Genomic DNA, 26,660 nt, shown 5'->3' with positions numbered 1-26,660 from the left:
GCCCCTTCCCTGCTTGTGCTCTGTTTCTCTCTTTCTCTCAAAAATAAATAAACATTAAAAAAATTTAGAGGATGACAGGTCCTCTCTCAAGTGGTAATGGTCCCTTGTTGTTGCTTGGTGATGGGCAGCTTAAAGTTGCCGGAGACATCTGGTTTGAAGCAGTGCTTCTCAAAATATGGTCTCTGGTACATGTGGTAATTCTGGTGCATAAAGAATCTTTGGAAATTTCATTCCTCTCATAATAATGAGGGCTCATTATGACTCTACCTAGTCTTAAGTGTGATTCAAAATGATGATAATAATAATGTTGATAATGACTTTCACTGAGGACTTACTTTGTGCCAGGCATGGTGCTCAACACTTCATATGCATTATCTGACCCAGTTTTCACAATAACCCTCAGAAATAGGTATCATTATTTTTTCCATTTTACAGATGAGAAAACTGAGGCACAGAAATAAGGAACAGGTCCAAGGTCACAAAATTAATTAGTGGCAGAGCCAGGATTCAAATCATGATAGAACTCCAAAATATATGCTTTAAATATTGTGGTAGAATCACATAAAATTTACTATTGTAGTCTTTTTTTTTTTTTTGTACATCACAGATACATTTATTCATGCCACAAAAGAAATAATACATCTGCAGGTGCACAGCGATACTCCATGTTCCCATCTAACAGCTGGCTGAAATTTACAGCCAGACTGATGTCCCATCTGATGTGTACTCCAGGTAAAGCTGGTTAATGATGACCATGAACAGGTGCCGGACTCAAAGCTTTCCCAGCTTTACTTCTTTTATCAGCACAACTGATTTTATAAACAATGAAGCCCATCAATCCCCTTCCTACCTAAATCTCCTGGTTAGCTTGGACAGTGTGGGGCCTCATGGGGACCTAAACATTTTTAACAAGGATTTGAGGCATCTCAGTGCAGGACCCCTGTCTCAGGCTGCCCCAATCCTCATAGCCAAAAACTCGGAAAGGTGTGCTATTGTAGCCATTTTAAAGTGTACAATTCAGTGGTATTTACTACATTCACATTTGGTACAACTAACACCACTATAAATTCCAGAAAAATTTCCTCACCCCAAAAGGCAACTTCATGCACCTTAAATGGTCGCTCCCCATCTCCTTTCCCCCCTACCCCTGGCAACCACTAATCTGATTTCCGTCTCTATGGATTTGCCTATACTGGACATTTTATATAAAAGGGCATACAATGTGTGGCCTTTTGTACCTGGCCATAATGTTTCAACATTCATTTATATTGTAGCATGTATAAGTACCTCATTCCCTTTTATACACAAATATCAATCCATTGTACCACATTTTGTTTATCCATTCATCCACTGATGTATATTTGGGCTGTTTCCACCTTTGAATATTGCAAGCAGTACTGCCACGAACACTCATGTACAAGTTTTTGTTTGAACACCTGCTATCAATTCTTTTGGGTAAAAAGAATAGGCTTTTGATCATAAACCTCTGCTGACTCCAAAAAGGAGATGACTGAATATCTTAAAATATTCATTCAGCAAATATTTACTGAGAACCTACCACACAACTACCCAGAATTTGAAGCACTGGGCATGTAAACTGCAACGAATAAGAAAGCAATGAATGACAGGCATCATCCCTATCCTCCTCAGGAATGACAGAAAATTAAATGAGTAAAACACAAACCTGGCAGCAGTCATGCTGGTGATGACTCACCTGAGCAAGAAGCTCTAAGGTGATGCTTTTGAATCAAGACAAATAAAACTAAGAGCAGATTAAACAATAATGTTATTTATCCTCTTATATAATAAATCTGAGGTAGGGAGTCTTCCCAGTGGGATAAATCAGCACCAAGGAATTAGGTTTTCTCTACCCTTCTGCTCTGCCATTCTCATAGCTGCAATAAGGAACAGCAACTCTAGGCATTATGTCTTCCTCACATAACAAAGAGCAGAGAACAGAGGTGGGAAATAACAGGTCCCTTCTCAATCCCTTTTTAGATATAAGAAAAATGTTCCCAGGAATCTTCCATAATAGTTCCCCTCAGGGAAGATTTGCACCAGGAGCTTATTCCTACACCAATCATTGGCAAGGGAATGGAATTAGAGTGCATGATTAGGATTAAGCAAGTTTGAGGCTGATAAGCCCAGCTTCCCCTGGGGCATACAGCCACCTGATGTCCTAACAAAATACAGGTTCTGGGAAAATGTAAGAGGAAAAGGAAGGAGTGGGATAGACAGACAGGTGCCAGGCAAAACTTCCTGGAGGACTGTCCAGTGCAGAGTCCTTTGAGTTCCAGTTCTCAACTGAAAGAAAAAAAGGGGGGGTGGGGGTGGCGCCGGGGTGGCTCAGTCGGTTGAGTTCGAGCCCCGCGTCGGGTTCTGTGCTGACAGCTCAGAGCCTGGAGCCTGCTTCGGATTCTGTGTCTCCCTCTCTCTGCCCCTCCCCTGCTCATGCTCTGTCTCTCTCTGTCTCAAAAATAAATAAAAACATTAAAAAAAATTTTAAAAACCCTCAATATGTCCAAAACTAACTCATGATTCCCATCAAAATGGTCTCCTCCAGTGTTCTATCTCTTTGGAATGCACCACCATTCCAGCTGCACAAGCCAGAAATAGGAGTCATCATACCCTCTTCATTTCCCTCAACACCCATATCTAACGCATCACCAGGTCCTGTTGATACAACCTCCCAAACAGCTCTTGAATCAATGAGTCTCTTCACCTCCACTCAACCATTCTAATTCAAGTCACTGTCATCATCAACTCTTCTCTGGAGTTCTGCAACAATCTTTTGCTTGGTTTCCTTACATCTATTTGGACCTGCCTCCAACCTAGTCCTTCACAGTGCAACTAGAGTAGCCTTTTCAAATACATGCTTAGGCTTAAAATTTGCTTCCTATTGCTCCTAGGGAAGAAAAAAAAAAAAAAAAAAAGCTGTCCCTCAGCTCTTTGCAATCCAGTTACAATGGTATCCTCTGAGTTTCAATGGGTTGTGCTCCATCCCACCTCAAGACATCTTCACGTGTGGTTGCTCCTGCCCCTGTCATCCTTGGTAGTATGTCAGTTTAACCGTCACTTCCCAGGGAAAGCCTTTCCAGGCCTCCTAATTAGGTCAGGTCTCTGCTACTGGCGCGTAGAAAAGTCTGTCCCTTCCTTTACCGCACTCTTCTGTCTCTAGACTAAGATCCGCAAAAACACGGAGCTAGTATCTCTTACAACATAATGCCTGGCACATAGTAAGTGTTCAATATGTAGTTGAATGGCTAGATGAACATATGAACTTCAAAGATGAGTGGCCCACAACCAATGTGTATCCAGCGCCAGAGAGAATACCAATAATGGCAGTGACCCACCCGCACAGCGGGACCGCCCGGACTACAAGACTCGTTGCTCCTCCCAGTAGCTCCGCCCCTGTGCCCCGCCCCTCTCTGCTGAGTCGGGGGGAGGGGCATAGAGGTCGCGTGACGTGACAGCCTCCGGCCTCTGATTGGGCTTCCAGACGCGCCGACTAGGAAAGGGGGCGTACCTGCGTGTGCTGATTGGCTGTCGGGCGGTGGCTGGGCGGGCAGCGGCGGCGGCGGCGCGGGGGCGGGCGCGGGGAGGGCCGGGACCGGGCAGGGCTGGGAGGGCGGTAGCAGCGGGCGGGATGGGTCCTCGCCGCCGCTTTTGCTGAGACTCGCTCGCGTGGGCTGCCAGCGGCGGGCCCGCAGTGGCCGCGGCGGCATGAAGGGCGCTCTGGGGAGCCCCGTGGCCGCGGCCGCCGCAGGCGCCGCGATGCAGGAGAGTTTCGGCTGCGTCGTGGCCAACCGCTTCCACCAGCTGCTGGACGACGAGTCGGACCCGTTCGACATCCTGCGCGAGGCCGAGCACCGGCGCCAGCAGCAGCTGCAGCGCAAGAGGCGCGACGAGGCAGCGGCGGCGGCCGGGGCCGGCAACCGCGGCGGCAGGAGTCCGGCCGGGGCCTCGGGCCACAGACCTGGCGCGGGCGGCGGCCGGAGGGAGTCCCAGAAAGAGCGCAAGAGCCTCCCGGCCCCTGGCGCGCAGCAGCCGGACAGCCCCGGGGGCGGCCCGCTGCCACCCGGTACGCGCGCCCCGCCGGGCACCTGGGCACCCCCGGGTAGGCGCAGTGGGCGGGAGGGAAGGAGAATGGGGTCACGGAGGTCACCCCTCCTCTGCCGTCCCTCGACTCTCACTGTGAGACCGGGGTCAGAGGGTCTTGATCCAGAAAGGGAAGGGGCTCCTGGGAAGACGGGTTAAGTTGAAGGTCCTTGTGGCGGAGGAAGGTAGGAAAAGAGAACGGGAGGGGGTGTCACGCCCCTTCTGGCCTTTTCCAGCCCCTTGGGCGGGGGGCGGGGTGCTGGCTTGGAATAGGGGTCTCAGAATCCCAGAACTGAGCGATTACAAGTTGGGCAAAGTTGAGGGATAATGTTGGGGTAGTGTTTGTCGGGATAACTAGGGTCGCTACCCCGGGCGCTCAAATCTAGAGCTAGCAGGGACGGTCTCCATCCTCCAGCCCAACCTCTGCAAAATTCGGGTCGGGAGGTCAGAAGAGAAGCGTGGTGGGGAAGGAGGGAGGGTGAGCAAGGAGGGCGCACCCGGCCTCTGGGGGTGGTGGCGAGAGCCCAGGGTGTGTGAGGAATCGTGGGGATGAGGGGCTCGGGCCTCTGTGATGGAGCGAAGGCCTGGGTGACCGCGGGGGCGGGCTGTGACGTCAGGGCCGCGAGCCGAATGCGGCGGGGGCGGACGCGGGGTCCCCGGCTCCTGCCAGGCTCCGTGCTTTCACCCCATCCTCGTACACCCCATCCCCTTACTGTAGCTTCCAGCAGTCAGCCGGCATCATTTTTCAATACAGCATGTTGTGTCGTTGGGACGTGTAACTTGTCATTAAGTCAGGCTGCTTTAAGAAAAGCGTTTTTTAACCTTTAACCCTTTTAAACAAGAATATTCAAAGTTCCCCACAACCTATTTAGCCAGGTACCACTGTCCGCATCCAGCGAGGGAGGGTACCTAAGAGTCGTTCATCACCTGAACTGCATCAGTTCATAGTCTGTAAGACTCCACCTGTATTTATTTCCTCTGTTTTCCTAAAATAAAGCAGTGGTCCTAAGGTTTGCTTAAAAAGAGTGTTAAGATTAAGATATGTCATTCGACCACTTGAGCCAGTGTTTGGCATTGTATTCAACTGGGCTTTGCTGGCTTGTTCCTTGCTTGATGACAGTTGTGCATCCCAGCCCTGAGATTACAACTCTGATTTAAGTGTTGGGTCTTTGACTCGTGCAGCTAGGTAATGTTTGCTTTACTTTTGTCTGTGAAAACTTTAGTCCAGCAATATCCCCTGAGAAATAGAAAATCAAGTCACTATAATAAAGATATTGAAAATTATTTTCAATGCTTTTGGATATTTTAAGACCCCATGCTAGTAGGCCAGCACATTTATGAGCCTATTTAAACAGTGAATGAGACGTGAGATATATTGTACGTTTTGTGTTCTGATTTTTCTCATAAATCTATTTAGATACAGTAATGAAAGAATTGACTAAGGCTAAGCTTTTCCTCTCCCTTTTCTTTTTAACAGATGAAAATAATGTATTTTATCCTTTAAAGTAGTGTGAAACTGCAGTTAGTGATGTTAATATACTGCGTTTTAACCTTTTTAATATTAAAAATCATGAATTTTTATCTTATAACAAAAATTTATAAAATTTTTGTAAATTTTGAACAATTCTGAAATGTATGAAGTAAAGCAAAAATCTATTTTTATTACTGGTTAACACCTTGTATTTATGTACAAACAGAGCTATTTCTTTTTTTCTAAATTTAAATGATATGTAAACTGAGTTGCAGCCTGCTTGTTTAACTTAGCATTGTAATCTAGTGGGTTTATAACTTTTTTCTGTCAATTGTTCATAATCCAGATGACCTGGGTTTTGAGATCTATATTAAAGATTCTTAGTTAATTTTGTGGGTAGGATGGAAATATTGTCATCCTGGTTCTTTTTCAAGTAAATGTTATTTCAGGAGCAAACAGCTCATTAATTTCCATTTATGTAGTTAGTACTAAATTTATAGAGAGCTACTCTCTCAAGGTTTTGTAGCCCTAATTAATATGGACTGTACCTTTCTAACATTCAAAATTTTTAATTTAGTTAGAATATTATAAATGGATGCTCAGTGTAGAGAAGAATCAAAGTCAAAACATGTTTGACATATAATGGAAATATTTTTGGATGTGAATGTGGAAATCACAAGATTTTCCCTTGGAAACAGAGGTTTTTAATGCCCTTCAATATTTAACCCTTGGGTGAGCCTTGTTTTATAAACTCGTTACTGAAATCTACAGAGACTGTTTTCAGCTTTGCTTTTCCTAGCCTTTCAGAACTATTGTCTTTGAGTGAAAGCTCAACTTTGTTTTGTAGGAAATCTTACTGTAAATTTTATTGTATTCTGCCCCTTCATATGGGCTTGGGTTTAGATCAGTGATCAGACAGCATGTGCCGGCGTTTTATTGGAAAGGGCTAGAGAAATTCAGTGTTTGCATTATCCACTTGGAGCTGCTGACCCAGCACAGAAAAACAAACTAGGTTCAGTTGCAATCTTGATCGCTTAGCACTAAATTGTGGGGGGAAAACTGGACCCCTTTTATCTTTGGGTTTTGGGGAGACAGATGTTTGCAGTGTATTCATAATTATTCTAATAAATATCCAGTTACATTTAATGGTATTTTTAATGTTTGCTTTGAGAGAGAGAGTGCACACATGCGTGTGCACATGAGCAGGAGAAGAGCAGAGAGAGAGGGAGAGAAAATCCTAAGCAGGTTCCCTGCTGTCAGTGCAGAGCCCCAAGTATGGCTCGATCTCATGAACCATGATAGCATGACCTGAGACCAGATCAAGAGTTGGACACTTAACCAGCTGAGCCACCCAGGTGCCCCTATATAATTTTTAAAATTTTATTTTTTAAGTTTGTACACCAAAACTTTGGAAGAAGTTTTAATATAAAGTGTGCAGTAAATGTCATTTTAAGTTTTGAATGGTGAATTCCAAATTTAATACAATATAAAAAAAAAAAAACAACCTTGAGGAAGCAAAGAGGTAGGATAAGCTCCTAAGTAATTTTGTAGCTGAGTGGAGATACTAAAGGTTTTTTTTTTTTAATTTTTAACGTTTATTTATTTTTGAGAGAGAGAGAGCGTGAGCAGGGGAGGGGCAGTGGGAGAGAGAGACACAGAATCCAAAGCAGGCTCCAGGCTCTGAGCTGTCAGCACAGAACCTAATGCGGAGCATGAACCCACAAACCATGAGATCATGACCTGAGCCGAAGTCAGACACTTAACTGACTGAGCCACCCAGGTGCCCCAGGTTTTATTTAAAGATAGGTTATAAATAGGAAATTTGAAGCTGTATTAAAATAATGTTTTTGCATTGAAGGAAAAGTATTGTTACTATTGACATATCAGCTGATTGCTGTTATGTCATACTCTATTACAATTTTCAACTTGTTAGATAATAAACTTCCAAAATAACATTTTCTACCTCACATTCCAAATTTGATCTCTATTACCTGCCCTTATTTGGCATTGCATACTCCCGGGACAAGTGTCACTCTCTGTTTTGTTTCTGCAAGAGAAACAGTGATCTATTATGAGAAAGATAACATCTTTCCCATTTCCCAAACACGTCACAAGCTCAGATTGTAACATCAGTACAGGATGCAAATCCGATTTAAGGGACATTAACTTAAGACTGAACTTAGACTTATTGTGGAACTTTTCACATTGAAAAAATACTTTATGTTAACAAGTAATAAATTGCACAATTTTATGTTTGTGGTGTCACAGACTTGACTTCTGCTTTAAAATGGAATCAGTAAGATACTGGAACTATGTTACTATGTACATGTGCCCAGTACAAAGTTCAGATAGAAGCTATTCAGTAGGAAGACAGAAAAATATGTGTAAACATATATTCCTTAAAAGTTACATATATCTGTCTAAGAGAGGAATCCGGGACTTTAAAAATTACTCATTACTTCAAATACATTTAATATTTTGATGGCTCAGTTGGTTAAGCATCCAACTTTGGCTCAGATCATGATCTAATGGGCCCCTACATCGCATTTAGGCTCTCTGCAGTCAGCGCAAAGCCCACTTCAGATCCTCTGTTTCCCACCCCACCCCCACCCCTTCCCTGCTCATGCGCGCTCTCTCTGTCTCTCAAAAATAAACATTAAAAAAAAAATTTTGATAGCCATACAACCAATGTGAAGGGTATAAATTATACCAAGGAAAATCGAAGCTACTGTAATAAAAATGGTACATCATGTTTGAGATGGAGAGCTTTTAAATATCTTTTTTTTAAGAAAAATAAGATGCATTTTTAGAAGATGATTTAAGAAGTGACAAAGTTCCTTACAACGTACTTACCAAGTGTTAGCTGCTTTCAGACATAGACTCTGCTTAAAATTTTTAAAGCATCAAAACTAGAGAGGAGTAAAGTGAGAGAGAGAGGCCTGGAGTGGCCCTGGCTGGGTGCTGGCCTTTCTGTGAACAAGAGATGCCCCCTTCCAGTGCTGTCCCTTGGATCAGTTGGTAGATAGCAGTTTGGCCTCATATTGAAAAGTATGATCATAAATGTATAAATTCCATCAAAGATCAAGAGAGCAGGAAAATCTGTTTTCAAACAAAAAAAGATAACAGCAGTACAGAACTGTATTTAGAAACGAAAACCTTAGTAGCCAATGATAAACCATAGTTTATCTGAAAGTACAATCTGATATACAGGGCATTTATCCTTTAATATTCTGTATGGAGTGTAGCTACCATGTTTTAATAAAACTGCTGTTGACAACTGTAGTTAATTTAGCAAATGTGTGTATCCATAGCTGTCACAGTCATTGTGAGTTACCTGTAATTATAGGTTGGTTGGTGTAGTTTATCTTATATTTTCTAGGACAGAAGGGAAAGAAAACCTAAGTATCTTAAAAGTTTTATGAGGAAGTACAGTTGACCCTTGAGCAACCAGGGGGTTAGGTTGAAACCAGGTTTCAAGCCGTGCAGTTGAAAATCCACATATAACTTTGAACTTCCCAAAAACTTAACTACTAGTAGCCTACTATTGACTGGAAGCCTCACCAGTAATAGTCAATTAACATTTATTTTGTATATGTAGTATATATTCGTAGGGCAGATAAGCTAGAGAAGAGAAAATGTTATTAAAATTATAAGGAAGAGAAAATACATTTACACTTCTGTACTGCATCTGAAAAATTCTGTAAGTGGGCCCATGCACTTCAAACCTGTGTTGTTCAAGGGTCGATGGTAGTTGACTGTGGGCTACGATGATATCCATAACTTTTTTCTTCTCTGAACGTTTCCAAACTTCCCGGATTTTCCTATGATGTTGACTTCTAGAAAAGTGGAATTTAAAACTCCCTGTAGGTGTGCTTTCATGGACCTGGTGTCCCAGCTGTCCCTTCTGATTTGGCAGGCCAGAAGCGAGCTCCTAGAAGAGGGGAGCAACAGGGATGGAATGACAGCCGGGGGACGGAGGTGACACTTGACAGAGCAGAGCGGAGATCCTACAGGGAATATCGACCCTATGAGAGCGAGAGACAGGCAGACTTTACATCTGAGAAGTTCACGGATGAAAAGTACGTACTGCAGACCTTGGTCAGGAGGGTGGGGGGAACCAGGAGGGTTTTACTAGAACTGTTAACCTTTGCAACCTTGGCAGTCACTTTAGGTGACACAGGAAGGATCTTCCATTTATTTCTTGGGTGACCTTAAGTCTTGGTTCAGGAAATGATGTAAGGTGAAAAATTAGTTATTTATTGGTAACTACACAAAGCAGTCTTGTAAAGAAAAAACTACACAGGAGTCTGTTAAACTGGTTAAATTTTCTTTTGCAGTTGAAGCTAAGCATAATTATGGTTTTGATTTAACATTACTAATTTAGACTACTAACAAATTTAAACAAGTTCCTAGCCCCATGGTTAGGTCACTTGGCTATCATGATGACATTTTAAGAAAAACTGATACAGTGTATAAAACCAATTTATGGCTGCCATACCTTCTTCTAGAAAGTGCTCTGATCTGGAAGGTAGTCTTGGGCTGGTGCAGCCTGACACCGCTCCTGACCACCCGTGCCTGCCTGTACACACGTAGCGGTTCTTTGTGTCTTATGCTTGGCCCTAACAAGACAGATGCTTACTGCCTAAAGTTTGTGTTAAATTATTCAACCTTCATAGCACTGAGTTTAGATTAAACTGAAACAACTTGTGAATCACATTTAAAGGAAAATAGGTTAAAAAAAAAAGGCTAAAGGAGACTAGAAGAGTGTACGTTGACACTATTAGCCGTCAACAGTTTAATGTCAAGGGAGCCGTTATTCCCAAAGTATTCCAAGTTCTTGACTATTGATTCCATTTAGGATCCTGGCTACAAGTTTTAACCAAAGGACATGTAAAAACTATGTTCATTAAAACACCACCTCATTAAAACACCACCCCTTCCCCCAAAAGACCCCCAGAAGTCCAGCAGAGAGTAGCTCAGTCTGAGAAGGCTGAGCAGCTGGTGGGCATACTCCCACAGATGTATTCCCTAGAAATTACATATTGAGAACATCAGGCTAGTGTATCTGCCACCATATTGGAGCGTGAGGGTTAGAGAAAGGCTTAATTCTGCTATTTTTGGAGAGTACTTCAATTTTGCTGTGTAATGGCCATAGTCTGCTTGCTTACAGAAAGACTTCTGGATCAGAGCTGCTTATTTGGGGAAGCATATGTGTATTTTTTTTCTCACTTCAGGGATTTATTCTGTGGAAATAAGGAAATTATAGCTCAAAAGCACAAACTCATGTTTCCAGCTTTTTTTAGTAGCTAAACTATGAGTCTTTTAAAAGGATGAGTATATGTTAACACAAAATGATGCCTATTAAGTGAAGTCATACATGAGGATAGGGGTAGAGTGGGATATGGGATTATGGAGGGATTTTTCTTTTTTCTTTAAAAATAACTTCAGATTTATTGGGGTGCCTGGGTGGCTCAGTCCGACTTCGGCCCAGGTCATGATCTCATGATTCATGGGTTCAAGCCCCGCATCAGGCTCTGTGCTGACTGCTTGCTCAGAGCCTGGAAGCTGCTTCAGATTCTGTCTCACTCTCTCTCTGCCCTTCCCCTGCTCACGCTCTGTCTCACTCTGTCCCTCAAAAATAAATAAATGTAAAAAAAAAAAAAATGAAAACTTCAGATTTATAGAAAGTTGCAAGAATTATACACAGAATTCCCATATACCCTCATCCAGATTCCCCAACTGTTAACATTTGCTTTATCATACCCCCTCCCTCTCTCTGCCTCTCTCCTTCCCTTACACACACACACACACACACACACACACCTTTTTTCTTTGACATTTAAAGTGCAGATGGGGCGCCTGGGTGGCTCAGTCAGTTGAGCGTCTGACCTCAGCTCAGGTCATGATCTCACAGCTCGTGGGTTTGAGCCCCGAATCCGGCTCTGTGCTGACAGCTCGGAGCATGGAGCCTGCTTCGGATTCTGTCTCCCTTTCTCTCTCTGCCCCTCCCCCACTCATGCTCTGTCTCTCTCTCTCTCTCAAAAATAAACACTAAAAAAAATTTAAAAAGAGTAAAGTGCAGAAATACCTCTTTATCCCTAAATACTTTAAATGTATTTCCTAAAAACATTGTACAATTATCAAACATATTAACCTTGATACATTACTATTATCTAATTCTCTATATCATGTAATCTACAGAGTACTCAAATTTCACCAGTTGTCCTATAATGTCCTTTTAGCAAAAGAAAAAAAATGCCTGGTTCAGGATCCAGTCCAGAATGTGCACTGCATTTAGTCGTCTTTCATTTGGAACAGCTCTTTACTCTTCCTTTGACTTTGACATGTCGGAAGAGGAAGGACCATTTTGTACAACAGCTCAGAACTGAGTTTGTCTGGAACAATGTCATGCACTTTGGCAGGAATACCACACAAGTGAGGTCTTGTGTCCTTCGCAGTGTATCATGTTAGGTATATGGAGGGAAGTTTTACTTTCAAGGAAATGTGAAATTATTTTTGATAAATCATGTGCTATCAGAAAAGATATTTTCCTTAGTTTCTTAAAAAGTACTCTTCTATTAATAAAGATCCATAAGACAATTTGGATAGTTTAGAAAATGCATACAATTATAAAGAAAATTAAAGCCACTTATCTTACCATTTAAGGTAATTACTTTTAACATTTGGACTAATTTTTTCCTTTTTTTTAATACATAGATATACTTAAATATTAAGATGATAATACATATATACTGAGTGCTTTATATTCTTTCTTTTTCCATTTGACATGGTCAAAGTCATTCCCATGTCACTAACAATGTTTGGTAAACATTTTCTTTTAAATTTTTTTGAAAGAGAGCATTTGCAAGTGGGGGAGGGGCAGAGGGATCAGGAGGGAGACAATCCTAAGCAGACTCTACGCTCAGTGCAGAACCTGTCATGGAGCTTGATCACTCAACCGTGAGATGATGCCCAGAGCCAAAATCAAGAGTCAGACGCTTAATTGACTGAGCCACCCAGCTGCCCTGTGAATTTTTGGTAAACATTTTTTTTTAATGTTTTTACTTATTTTTGAGACTGAGAGAGAGAGAGACAGAGCACAAGTGGGAGAGGGCCAGAGAGAGAGGGCTAGACAGAATCCGAAGCAGGCTCCAAGCTTTGAGCTGTCATCATGGAGCCCAATGCAGGGCTCAAACTCATGAACTGTAAGATCGTGACCTGAGCCGAAGTTGGACGCTTAACTGCCTGAGCCACCCAGGCGCCCTGGTAAACATTTTTAATGGCTCTATTATGAGCTGTTGTGGATGCAGTACAGTGTAATAATTTCCTTAGTGTTGGACCTTCTCTAGATGGAAATTCTAGAAATGGGAACCCCAGTTAGGGCCATAAAGCAGTGGTTCTCAGCTGGGTGTCATATATTAAAACCTGGGACCCAGTTTGTGCTTCAGTGCAAATTTGGATGGGTGCATGTAGTGTGAAAACAAATTGGAGTCAGGGGGATCTTTTGATATGTAGTGACCAATCACTGTCTTAGTAACCTGTCCATTTACTCTGTCACTAACAATCTAGAGCATTTCTCCTAGCTCTTTCTGCAGAGTTGAATATAATAAACTTTGATCTTGGCTTATTTGATAGTGAAAAATGGTGTCACCTTGCATTTCTGTGATACATATTTATTGGGCAGAATTATTGAATCTTGATAATCTTAACAGACTGTCTAATTCAGTCCTCTCAATTTATGGATGAGGAAACAAAAACCCGGAGTTTCAGTGATGGCTATTGTGGTCACAGCCAGCTCATGTGATTTTTATTCCACTAAAGCAGAAAACATATTTTCACATCAAAGCGGTGTCATAAGTGGTGCTGGGAGTAACTGTCCATGTGGCTCAGGTGCAGAGATCAACCAGGACACTTCCAGATCACTGTTTTTAATGTATAAGGAATTTTTCTTTAGGCTCCAAATGATGAACCTAAGTGAATTCTTTGAACATAGGCTATTAGGAAATTAGCCTACCTCTGTCTGGATGTATTTTGACTCTTTCTTTGGCTCTTCTTGAAGTTTAGTGCTGGTCATTCAAAGTCAGTTCCAGTTCTGAAAGAATCACTTACTCAGATGTTTAACTTTTTTTTCCTCCTCATATGGAAATAGTTGAGAAAAATTGGGGTAAAATATACGTAACATAATGTACCATTTTAGGGGCACCTGGGTGGCTCAATCAGTTAAGTGTCTGACTTCAGCTCAGGTCACGATCTCATGGTTCACGGGTTCAAGCCCCACATTGGGTTCTGTGCTGACAGCTTAGAGCCTGGAGCCTGCTTTGGATTCTCTCTTTCTCTCTGCTCCTGCCCCACTCTCACCCTGTCTCTCTCTCAAAAATGAATAAACATTAAAAAAAAATTTTTAATGTATCATTTTAACCACTTATAAATGTGTGATAGTACGGTGGCATGAAGTACATTCACATTGTTGTGCAACCATCCCCATCATCCATCTTCAGAACATTTTTATCTTCCCCACCTGAAACTCTGTACCCATTAAACACTAATTCCCCATTCTCCCCTCCACAAACATCATTCCCTTTATCTGTAAAACAGGTACTCATGCCTACTTAATTAGGATTGTTGTTGGAGAGTGGATTACAGGGATGTAAAGCATGATGCTTGGCTGAAATGTTATTTTCCATCCTTTTCCTTGTGAGTACATAACAAATAAAGATTCCTAAGTGGATACAGGATTTCTCAATGCTCCCTTGCCTGAATAAAAAGAGGATATGTTTTATCGTTCTAATTTTTAGTATATGTGCTGCCAACATGAGCACAAAGAGGGTATATTTTATAAGCAAGAAGCAATTGAGAATATATATATTTAAAGTGTATTTGTGAGAGAGAGAGAGTGCACAAATGAGCAGGGGGGGGGGGGGTGCGGTGGGCAGAGAGAGAGAATCCCAAGCAGGCTCCAGGCTGTCAGCACAGAGCCCAACACGGGGCTCGAGCTCATGAACTATGAGATCATGACCTGAGCTGAAATCAAGAGTCGGACGCTTCACTGACTGAGCCACCCAGGTGTCCTGAGAATATGGGGATAAGGATGTGGGTAACCTGTGGAGTAAAGAAAAAAAAATGTTTTAGGGGCACCTGGGTGACTCAGTCAGTTGAGTGTTGGACTTTTGGTTATGGCTCAGATCATGATCCCTGGGTCATGGGTTTGAGCCCTGCATTGGGCTCTGTGCTAAGCGTGGAGCCTGCTTAAGATTCTCTCTCTCTCTCTCTCTCTCTCTCTCTCACTCTCTCACTCTCTCTCTTTCCCCTCCCCGCCCCTCTCCCCTGCTCATGCTCTCTCTCTAAAATAAACATTTTTTTAAAAAACCACTAAAAAAAAAAAAAAAGAGGCTTAAGGGATTAAAATAAACCCCAGAACACACAGGGCTATTTTTAGGGTCGGTTTCAATCACTATTATATTTTAAATGCCTTTGTTGTTTTGTTGGTATCTGATCTAGATTTCATGTAAATTTAGACCCAATTTTGACTGTTGACATTATTTTCCATGTATGTTTTGGTGTTTCATTTCCTCTCAATATTTAGGTAGACTTTTTTTCTCTTATGACCCTGTCCAACTTCCTTGTTAAGAATTTATTGTTACATTTTTGTTATTGTTTTAGAACTCTGCTCTAGGTATTTATTATAATGGGAATAGATTTTATAATAATCTCTGTTTTAGTCGGGAATGGGAGAGGTGGGAGGTAGAACACCCAACCTGGAGACTTTATTTAGGATGATGTTTCTTATAAGAGACTGGCATAAAGTTAATGATTGGTGCTTCTGTGTTTTTTTATCTTTTTGAGTAAGGATAATAGAGAGTTTTATATATTTTTACCCACCATCAGACAGTAGCTTTTTTTAAATAATTTTTTTATTATTATGTTTATTTATTTTTAGAAGAGAGAGACAGAGTGAGAGTGGGGGAGGGGCAAAAAGAAAGTGAGACACAGAATCCAAAGCAAGACTCTAGGCTCTGAGCTGTCAGCACAGAGCCCGACACGGGGCTCAAACCCATGAGTGTGAGATCATGACCTGAGTCGAAGTTAGGTGCTCAACCGACTGAGCCACCCAGGCGCCCCAGACAGTAGCTTTTTAATGTAACAATTTCAGCCATGACCATAGACTAGAACATACCTCTAGTTTTGGTGTTTGAGTCACTAATGCCACTAGAGTTCAGTAAGTAATTTGTTACAATTTTAAATATTTTTAAAGTCTTGACAAATTAAAAATATATAATCTGTCTTATTAAACTAAGGTTGTAATGGTGAAAAGATGTGGTCCTTGCTGCAGTAGCTTTGAGTCTAATGGAAGAAAGGCAAGTCCTCATAAAAAGTGATGGTGACCAGAGACATGGCTGAGAATGGGTGTGAGGAGGAGTGCGTGGGTGGTTAGGCCTTGGTCCCAGTGGATGTGGCAGAGGAAGAAGGGAGTATAGAAGACATCTGGTTCTTGGCTTAGGTAGTTTGATGCTGTGAGTTAGGGACCATAGCGGGAGCCAAGGGGTCAGTGTTGGTCATGTATCTGCAGTGCCAGGGTGTGGACAGAGGGCATGTCCAGGAAGTAACTGGCTTTGTGGCCTGGAATCAGAGACCCCAGTGAGAGATGCAGGGTCACATGACTGAGGGTCACGTAGCAATAGCATAGAGATGAGGACAGTGTGTGCCTGGGATGGGAAGTCAGGAATGTGGGCACCTGTGAGGAAAAACGAGTATCCAGAAGAACGAGGGAGGCAGCTGTGTGGAGAGCATCAAGACTAGTTAAGTGAAAGAGGCAAGATACAGAACATGTCCCTTGATGTGACTCTGGAGGTGCCTTCCTCTGAAAAATGGAATTGGGGGCCTAAGAAGCAAGGGGAGTGAGTATCTTGTGAATTTTGTACCATGTTTGAGTATGACCTATTACAAAAATAAGTGTTTAAGGACAAGGCAAGGAAAGAGAAGTCTGAGGAAAATTAGTGGTCAGCGGTGTCAAATGATGAATAGGGGTCAAATGACATAAAGACAAAAGTTGCTATTGGCTTTAACAACAAAAAGCTTCAGCTGTCCTTGGAGGTGTGTGTGGGGCAAGAGGAAGAGAATTGAGGTTGTTGCAGGTTAATACTTTTAGCCCCAAATGTCACTGACTGGTTGTGTGTTTGGGAGAGGGAGATTTGGGAGGGGCATAATTTGAAGTTTCCTATTTCTCTTATACAAAACATTCCAAATTTAATTTAAATATTGAATATTAGAGCTGGAATAAACCTCCAGAGAAAGGGGTACCCCTCCACAGATTAGCAAGACCTGCCCAGGACCTGCTTCTCTGGTCTGGCTTCCTCACCTAGCAGCTGTATGACCTTGGGCAAGTTACCTACCTCCTTTGTGCCTCAGTTTCATTGTCTGTGGATAATAGCTGTATATTATACATCTGTTTATGAGAATTATATATGATGAAGTGCTCAGAACAATGCCTCAGTAGTACTATTCAGTAAAAGTTAATTATTACTTTATTATTCAAGCTACCATTCTTTCCAATATATTATAGCCATGATGTCCTCCTAGAATTTTTTTCTCAAAAAAGCCTTAGCCCTTCAATCCAGTTCACTGCTTTTTATTATTATACCCATCTCTTCCTAGACCCATTGACAGGTTTGATCGAGACAGACCACTGAGAGGCCGTGGAGGCCCAAGGGGGGCCATGCGAAGCCGAGGCAGAGGCGGCCCCGGGAACAGAGCTTTTGAGGGTTTTGACCAGAGAGGAAAACGAGATTTTGAGAGGTACGGTGGGAATGAGAAAATGTAAGTTCCTCTGTAACTGCTTTTTTGCCTTATTATCTTGGTAATACACGGTATGAATCTGTTTGTTGTGTGTTAATATGAATTGACTTGATATTAGTATGTGCTTATTCCTGAGGGAGCTGATCCTGGGACGGCTTTTCTGATCAACTTTTATGATTTGGAAATTGACTGCAGGCCTGCTCTCAGCTGAAGGGAATATTCTTTCTTTCTCTAGAGCAATCAGAACTGAAGACAACATGGGTGGCTGTGGAATTCGAACTTGGGGATCAGGCAAAGATACCAGGTATGGTGCAAATGTGTGCCTTTTGTGAACCTGCAATTAAGTGGAAATATCCAGATCTTTATTTTCCTTTTGTGAAAATTATGTCTTCTCTGCTATGCTTGCATTGTCTTTATACTTGTGTGCTGTTAGGTATAGATTGATTTTAGGCTTTTGTTTAGTGAGGTGACTTTTTAAAGTGGGTTTGCTATGTTGCAATTAGATTTGAAAATGACTTTTAAAGTGGTTTTAAAGTTCTTTTGTTTTAGCCAAACAAATTTGTGTATTTGCTGATGCCCCAGTGCATGATACTCTACATTTGCATAGGCCTCAGAATGCTTTTTAAATTTCTGGATATTCTATACTTTTATTTTTCTGTGACCTTCCCAAGTTCTTATATGCATTGCATCTTGATTTTATGAAATCATTTGCAGGTTGAAGCTCAATGACAAATTTCACCAAAGGTTCAAATCTGACATTTCTCTGAGGTTTCATGGTGTCTCAGATCTGTACCAGTTTTGCTGCTTAGAAGAAGTACTTGGTTCTGCTGTTTCAGTCATTTCATAGCTGTAGGGGCAGTGCCTTCCTGGTGTCTGCAAAGAATAAGCAAGAAGACTTGAGGGCAGTACAAGGCAAGGAATGGATCCCTCCCAGTGCACGTTGTAGGAAAGACTTTCCACGATTTTGAAGCCTTGAGGGAATCCAGAATATAAGCTTTTTACATAAACTTACTTTTCTTTCCTTCTTTCTTTCTTCCTTCCTTCCTTCCTTCCTTCCTTCCTTCCTTCCTTCCTTCCTTCCTTCTTTTTTTTAAACTTTATTTATTTTGAGAGAGAGAGCATGAACAGGGAAGGGGCAGAGAGAGATGGGGAGAGAGAGAATCCAAGCAGGCTTCGCACTGTCAACACAGAGCCCAACGCAGGGCTTGAACTCACAAACCGTGAGATTATGACTTGAGCTGGAATCAAGAGTCAGATGCTTAACTGACTGAGCCACCCTGGCGCCCCCATAAACTCATTTTTCTGAAATTGTTGTCCTTAAAGACAAACATACAAAACAATACTAAATATAATATTACATGTGCTACCCTTGCACATCTGTGTTGTCCTTGAAAGGAAAAGAAACTTGTTGAATGTTTCTCAGTATGGGGTTTCATAGGCTGTTAATTATGAATCTTTTAATTTTGTTTTATTTTACTTTGATATATATTTTAAAAAGTAAATACCTCTGAGTCATCTGATTTACCACCTTATCTAATGCTGCCACTCCATTTCAGTTGGCATTGGAACTTAAAATAATTTTGGCGTCAAGTAATTATGTACCCTAAGGGGTCAGCATTGGCCTTTTAACATGAAGAAGTAACCAGGAGCTGGGTGTGCTGCAGGTGATCTGGCATTTATGTCCTTGTGCTAAAATGACACATGTCCGTGTCATTTTGGATTGGTTTGTGAGTGACTAAGTCAAAGCTCTGAGGTGGTAATAATTTGTAATTTAAAGATTCTCATAGAATAAGACTTAAATTTCTTATTTAATAAGTGGAGATTTTGATTTTGATCATGAAAACAGTTCAGTACAGTGGAGTTATGGGCTGCTTTTGATTAATGACAAAAGAGCAGAGGTGAGCCTACCGTAGCAAGGATGTTAATGGCTGGTGAAGCCAAACACTGCACGGTGTGTTAAAAGCTGGAGGGTTTTGCTATAGTTAGTATTCCTGTTTGAAGGCATTGGCAGTGCTAACTAAATTTATGAATGTTTTCAAAATGGTGCAATGAGCCATTTCCAATGTTAATCCTTCTCTTCAGCAGTTTGACAGTGAGTGCCTGAAAGTAGAGTTTTCTCCATCTGTGGTAATTACAAACATATAATATCTGATATTATTTCTTTGTTACCAATTGAAACACACACACGAAAGCAGTTTTCAGTAATGGTGCCTTCCAACTTTTATTTCAAAGAGCAAGATGGTTTTATTAACATTCAATTAAAATCTCTCCGCTGTCATAGATTTGGGTAATTCAAGTCTCATTGAATTTGAACTAGATAACAAAGCCTTCAGGTGTTCAATTCACTTTGTGGAATGTGCTTGTGCAAACAGGCATTTTCTGCATTCATATAACTAAAGTCAAAATATATACATCTGCCCTGGGGCTGTATCTTCTTCTGTAAATCTAACATTGGTGATTTACTTTCAACAAAATAACAAAATCTGCTAACATAAATTATTGCTAATTTTGAAACCTCATTGCTCTGTAGTTTTGGTCACATGGTTCTATAAGAGCCGTAAGCACATTAGTTTTATGTTTATTCATTAAATAATGTAGGTCAACACAGGGAGATGTGTGATTTCTCTTTTTTTTAATCAGCTCCTCAAGTTTAAGAATGTTGGTGTTTGTACATAGTCCCTTTTATGATTTTTAATTGTTGAAAGCTATAAACTATCAATAAACCTATGGTTTTTACTCCCTTGGTTTATTATGTTGCCAAGGGAGTAAAGAGAAAGTTGGAATAATTTGTGCTGCTGCTGCTGGATTTTGAGGCTCCTGGATGCCAGAAACTCCTGTGACCCTGCTGGAGTCAGGCTGATGAGCAGAAGCAGCCTTTGTGACAGGGCCTCCGCCAAGCACAGTGCCAGCCACGTCTTTCCACACATAGGGTGCATTTGATTTAGGACCTTTTTCAAAAATAAAGATTAATAATTATTTGGGGCGCCTGGCTGGCTCAGTCAGTAGAGCAGGCGACTGTTGATCTCAGGATTGTGAGTTCAACTCCCACATTGGATGTAGAGATTATAGAAAAAATTAACTTAAAAAAATTATTCAAATTTTGTATAGAAAAACTCACTTTTAAGCTCATTACAATAGCTTTGCATTGAGAATAAAAAAATGTAGGGGTACCTGAGTGACTCAGTCAGTTAAGCATCCAACTTCGGCTCAGGTCATGATCTTATGGTCTGTAGGTTTGAGCCCCGCGTCGGACTCAGTGCTGACAGCTCAGAGCCTGGAGCCTGCTTCGGATTCTGTGGTGTGTGTGTGTGTGTGTGTGTGTGTGTGTGTGTGTGTCTCTCTCTCTCTCCCCCTACCCTTCTCGCACTCTGTCTCTCTCTCCCTCAAAAGTAAGTAAACATTTTTAAAAAATGCAGAAAGTCAATTCTGTTATTACAGGTCAATTTATCTTTGCTTTTTAAAAAATAGCTTATGTTGGGGTGCCTGGGTGGCTCAGTCAATTAAGTGTCCAGCTTCAACTCAGGTCATGATCTAACAGTTTATGGGTTCGAGCCCTGCATCAGGCTCTGTGCTGACAGCCTGGAGCCTGCTTTGGATTCTGTGTCTCCCTCTCTCTCTGCTCCTCCCCCGTTGACACTCTATTTTTTTGAAACTATTTTTCCCCTTCCCTTTTCCCATGGTCCTCCTTTAAGTTTCTCAAGTTCCACATGTGAGTGAAAACATATGATATTTGTCTTTCTTTAACGTTGTTACAAATGGCAGGATTTCATTCTTTCTCATTGCCAAGTAGTATCCCATTGTATATACAAACCACATCTTTGTCCATTCATCAGGTGATGGACATTTGGGCTCTTTCTGTAATGTGGCTATTGTTGAAGGTGCTGCTGTAAAGATTGGGGTACATGTGCCCCTATGAATCAGCACTCCTGTATACTTTGGATGTATTCCTAGTAGCACTATTATTGGGTTGTAGGGTAGTTTGATTTTTAATTTTTTGAGGAACCTCCACACTGTTTTCCAGGGCGGCTGTACCAGTTTGCATTCCCACCAACAGTGTAAGAGGGTTCCCGTTTCTCCACATCCTCACCAACATCTGTTGTTTCCTGAATTGTTAATTTTAGCCACTCTGACTGGTGTGAGGTGTTATCTCAATGTGGTTTTGATCTCAGTGTGGTTTTGATTTGTATTTCCCTGATTTGCATATCCCTGAGTGATATTGAACATCTTTTCATGTGTCTGTTGGCCATCTTCTTTGGAAAAAATGTCTATTCATGTCTTCTGCCCATTTCTTCACTGGATTATTTGTTTTTCGGGTGTGGAGTTTGGTTAGTTCTTTATAGATTTTATATACTAGCCCTTTATTTGATATGTCATTGGCCAGTATCTTTTCCCATTCTGTCAGTTGCCTTTTAGTTTTGTTGATTGTTTCCTTTGCAGTGCAGAAGCTTTTTATCTTGATGAGGTCCCAATAGTTCATTTTTGCTTTTAATTCCCTTCCTTTGGAGACATGTCAAGCAAGGAATTGCTGCAGCTGAGGTCAAAGAGGTTGTTGCCTATTTTCTCCTCTAGGGTTTTAATGGTTTCCTGTCTCACATTTAGGTCTTTCATCCATTTTGAGTTTATTTTTGTGTATGGTGTAAGTAAGTGGCCCAAGTTCATTCTTCTGCATGTTGCTGTCCAGTTCTCCCAGTACCATTTGCTAAAGAGACTGTCTTTTTTCCAGTGGGTACTCTTTTCTGTTTTGTCAAAGATTAGTTGGCCATACATTTGTAGGTCCAATTCAGGGTTCTCTATTCTATTCCATTGGTCTATGTGTCTGTTCTTGTGCCAGTACCATACTGTCTTGATGATTACAACTTTGTAGTAGAGGCTAAACTCCAGGATTGTGACACCTTGGTTTGTTTTTTTTTTTTTTTTTCCCAACATAACTTTGGCTACTCGAGGTCTTTTGTGGTTCCATACAAATTTTAGGATTGTTTGTTCTAACTTTGAGAAGAATGCTGGTGCAATTTTGATTGAGATTGCATTGAATGTGTAGATTGCTTTGGGAAGTTTATACCTCTTAATCCCCTTTACCTATTTTGCCCATTCTCCTCCACCCCCATGCTCCTCTGGGAACTGCCAATTTGTTCTTTGTATTTGAGTCTTTTTTTTCTTCATTTGTTTTGTTATTTAGATTCCACATGTGAGTGAAATCATAGGATATTTATCTTTCTCTGTCTGACTTATTTCACTTAACATAAATACCTTTGGGTCCATCCGTGTTGTTGCGAATGGCAAGACTTTATTCTTTTTTATGGCTGAGTAATATTCCATTGTATGTATATAATACAATTTTATCCATTCATCTGTCAATGGGCAATTAGGTTTCTTCCATACTTTGGCTATTATAAATAATGCTTCATTATAAAAGGGGTGCATATATCTTTTAAAATTTGTCTTTTCATTTGAGGCAGGGGGAATAAATACCCGGAGGTGTCATTACTGGATCATATGGTAATTCTGTTTTGTTTGAGGAACCTCCATGCTATTTTCCATAGTGGTTGTACCAATTTACATACCCAATGGCAGTACACAAGGATTCCCTTTTCTCCATATCATCACCAACACTTGTTACTTCTTGTCTTTTTGATATTAGCTATTCTGATTTGTGTAAATGTATATATATCATTGTGGTTTTGATTTTTGCATTTCCCTGATGAGGAGTGGTGTTGAGCATCTTTTCATATGTATGTTGACCATATGTCTAGTCAAGTCCTCTGCCTATATTTTAATCGGACTCTTAGGTTTTTTGGTGTTGAGTTCTATGAATTATTTATATATTTTGGATATTTACCCCTTTTTCGATATATCATTTTCAAAAATCTTCTCCCATTCAACAGGTTGCCTTTTCATTTTTTTAATGGTTTCTTCCACTGTGCAAAAGCTTTTTATTTAGTTTGATGTAGTCCCGGTAGCCTATTTTTGCTTTTGTTTCCCTTGGCTGAGGAGACAGATACAGAAAAATATTGCTAAACAGATGTCTAAGAGTATACTGCCTATGATTGGGGGTTTCTTGTTGGGGTGGGGGTATTTTATGGTTTCAGTTTTTACATTTAGGTCTTTAATCCATTTTGAGTTTATTTTTGTGTATGGTATAAGAAAGTGGTCCAGTTTCATTCTTTTGCATGTAGCTGTTTAGGTTTCCCCAACACCACTTATTGAAGAAGTTGTCTTTTCACCACTGTGTATTATTGTCTCCTTTGTCATAGATTAATTGACCATATAAGCATGGGATTAGCTCTGTGCTCTCTTCTGTTACATTGATCTATGGTCTTTATTTTTATGCCAGTCCACTACTGTTTTGTTAATAGAGCTTTGTAGTATAGTTTTAAATCTGGGATTGTAATATATTCAGCTTTATTGTTCTTTCTCAAGAGAGCTTTGGCTATTTGGGGTCTTTTGTGGTTCCATACAAATTTTAGGATTGCTTGTTTCTAGTTCTGTGAAAAATGCCATTGGCATTTTGATGGGGATTGCATTGAATCTAAGATTACTTTGAGTAGTGTGGACATTTTAACAATATTAATTCTTCCAACCCATGAATATAGAATATCTTCTCATTTATTTGTGTTGTCTTCAATTTCTTTTACCAATGTCCTATAGTTTTCAGAGTAGAGGTCTTTTAACTCCTTGGTTCAGTTTATTCATAGGCATGCTATTCTCTTTAATGTAATTGTAAATGGGGTTGTTTTTGTAATGTCTCTGCTGGCTCGTTATTAATGTATAGAAATGCAACAGATTTCTGTAGATTAATTTTGTATCCTGCAATTTTACTGAAATCATTTATTAGTTCTAATAGTTTTCTGGTGAGTTATTTACTGTTTTCTATGTATAGTATCATGTCATCTGCAAATAGTGACAGTTTTACTTCTTACCTATTTAGATCCCTTTACTTCTTTTTTTTTTTTTTTTTTTTTTTTTTTTTTTTTTTTTGGTCTGATTGGTGTGGCTAGGACTTTCAGTACTATGTTGAATAAAAGTGATAGAATGGACATCCTTGTTTTGTTCCTGATCTTAGAGGAAACACTTTAAGCTTTTCACCATTGAGTATGATGTTAGCTGTGAGTTTTCATATATGGCCTTTATTATATTGAGGTGTGTTCCCTCTATACCCACTTTGTTGAGAGTTTTTATCATGAATGGATGTTGAATTTTGTCAAATGCTTTTTCAGCATCTATTGAGATGATCATATCATTTTCATCCTTCATTTTGTTAATATAGTATATCACATTGATTGATTTGCAGGTATTGAATCATCCTTGCATCCCTGGAATAAGTCCAATGTGATTATGGTGAATGATCCTTTTAATGTGTTGTTGAATGCTGTTTGCTAATAATATTTTGTTAAGGAGTTTTACATGAATGTTCATCAGGGATATTGGTCTGTAATTCTTTCTGTATTGTTTTTGTTTTGAGTTTGGTGTGAGGGTAATGCTGGCCTCATAGGATTAATTTGGAAATACTTCTTCCTCTTCTAATTTTTGGGATATGAGAAGAGTATGTATTAACTCTTCTTTAAATATGTAATAGAATTTACCTGTGAAACCATCTACTCCTGGAGTTTTTTTGATTACTAACCCAATTTTGATATTAGTAATTGGCCAGTTACAGATTTTTTTTTTTCCTGATTCAGTCTTAGAAGATTGTATATTTCTAGGAATTTACCCATTTCTTCTAGTTGTCCAATTTTTTGGTGTATAATTTTTTGTAATAGTGTCTAATGATTCTTTGTATTTCTGTGATGTCAGTTGTAAATTCTCTTTCATTTGTGATTTTATTTGTTTGAGTCCTCTTTTTTTTTTTCCTTAATGAATCTGGCTAAAAGTTTATTTAATTTGTCTTTTCAGAGAATTAGCTCTTAGTTTCGTGGATCTTTTCATTATGTTTTTAGGCTCTATTTCATTTATTTCTTCTCTGATCTTATTTCTTTTCTTCTACTCATGTTGGGCTTTGTTCCTCTTTTTCTAGTTCCTTTAGGTGTAGGGTTAGATTGTTTGAGATTTTTCTTATTTTTTGAGGTAGGCCTGGATTATTATAAACTTCCCTTTGAGAGCTGCTTTTGCTGTGTCCCAAAGATTTTGGACCATGGTGTTTTCATTTCATTTGTGTCAAGGTATTTTTGATATCCTCTTTGATTTCTTCATTGACCCATTGGTTTTTTAGTAGCATGTCGCTTAGCATCCACATGTTTGTGTTTTTTCCAGTTTTATTCTTGTAATTGACTTCTGGCTTTATAGTGTTGTGATCAGAAAAGATTCCTGATACGATTTCAGTCTTTTAAATTTATTAGGATGTGTTTTGTGGCCTACCATGTGATTTATCCTCGAGAATGTTCTATGCATACTTGAAAAGAATATGTATTCTGCTGTTTGGAGATGGTTTGTTTTATATCTGTTAAGTCCATCTGGTCTAATGTGTCTTTCAAAGCTACTGATTGATTTTCTGTCTGGATGATTTGTCCATTAATGTAAGTGGGATGATAAAGTGTTGTACTATTATTATATCACTGTTGATTTCTCCCTTTATGTCTGTTTAATGTTGCTTTTTGTTCAGGTGCTCCTGTGGCAAGTGCAGAGATATTTACAATTGTTACATTCTCTTCTTGGATCGATCTTTTTATCGTTATGTAATCCCCTTTGTCTCTTGTTATGGTTTTTGTTTTAAAGTCTATTTTGTCTGATATAAATATTGCCACCCCAGCTTTTTTTTTTTTTTTTTTTTTTGCTTCTATTTGCATGGTAAATGTTTTTTCCATCTCTTCACTTTGTCCGTGTGTGTCTTTAGGTGTGAGTGAGTCTCCTGTAGGCAGCATAGAGATGGGTCTTGCTTTATCCATTCAGTCACCCTGTGTCTTTTATTGGAGCATTTAATCCATTTACATTTAAAGTAATTATTGATAGGCATGTATTACTATCATTTTGTTAATCATTTTCTGGTTGTTTTTAATTTCTGTTCCTTTCTTCTTTTCTTTCTTCCCTTGTGATTTGATGACTTTCTTAATGTTATGTTTCGATTCCGTTCTCTTTATTTTTTGTGTCTGTTGTAGGCTTTTGGTTTGTGGGTACTGTGAGGTTCATATATAACATCCTGTGTATTTAGCAGTCTGTGTTAAATTGATGGTCACTGAAGTTTGAACACATTTTAAAAGCACAGGTTGAGAAATTTTATGGCCCCTTTTAATATTTGGAATTTCCTAGGACAGTAAGCATCTTAAATAATTGTTCTGGTCTTTTATAATCTGTTTTAACTTTAGGC

At 40.1% G+C, this 26,660-nt stretch overlaps 2 protein-coding genes and 1 pseudogene across 6 annotated transcripts in view; 1 reads left to right on the top strand and 2 right to left on the bottom strand.

The window, feature by feature from the left end:
- Nucleotides 1-628: 628 nt before the first annotated feature.
- LOC106971467 (ATP synthase subunit ATP5MJ, mitochondrial-like) lies at nucleotides 629-925 on the bottom strand (annotated as a pseudogene).
- Nucleotides 926-3,613: 2,688 nt separating this feature from the next.
- HABP4 (hyaluronan binding protein 4) overlaps nucleotides 3,614-26,660 on the top strand; it is a 39,681-nt gene continuing 16,634 nt past the window's right edge. The window contains exons 1-4 of one of the 3 annotated variants that reach the window (XM_027048102.2): nucleotides 3,614-4,117; nucleotides 9,486-9,648; nucleotides 17,222-17,362; nucleotides 17,598-17,666. In XM_027048102.2, the coding sequence (XP_026903903.1) occupies nucleotides 3,724-4,117; nucleotides 9,486-9,648; nucleotides 17,222-17,362; nucleotides 17,598-17,666 (767 nt within the window). In that variant the 5' untranslated portion in view covers nucleotides 3,614-3,723. The remainder of the gene's footprint in view (nucleotides 4,118-9,485; nucleotides 9,649-17,221; nucleotides 17,363-17,597; nucleotides 17,667-26,660) is intronic. The other 2 variants (XM_027048103.2, XM_015068305.3) reach the window with 2 other exon arrangements.
- Nucleotides 18,014-26,660, bottom strand: part of CDC14B (cell division cycle 14B) — a 138,068-nt gene continuing 129,421 nt past the window's right edge. Inside the window, exon 13 of one of the 3 annotated variants that reach the window (XM_053205152.1) lies at nucleotides 18,014-18,235. In XM_053205152.1, coding sequence (XP_053061127.1) covers nucleotides 18,134-18,235 — 102 coding nt within the window. In that variant the 3' untranslated portion in view covers nucleotides 18,014-18,133. The remainder of the gene's footprint in view (nucleotides 18,236-26,660) is intronic. The other 2 variants (XM_053205151.1, XM_053205154.1) reach the window with 2 other exon arrangements.

The sequence above is a fragment of the Acinonyx jubatus genome, chromosome D4 (assembly GCF_027475565.1).
Source record: "Acinonyx jubatus isolate Ajub_Pintada_27869175 chromosome D4, VMU_Ajub_asm_v1.0, whole genome shotgun sequence".
NCBI lineage: Eukaryota > Metazoa > Chordata > Mammalia > Carnivora > Felidae > Acinonyx > Acinonyx jubatus.
Note: the sequence above shows the minus strand (reverse complement) of the source record. Positions and strands in the feature narration are given on the sequence as shown.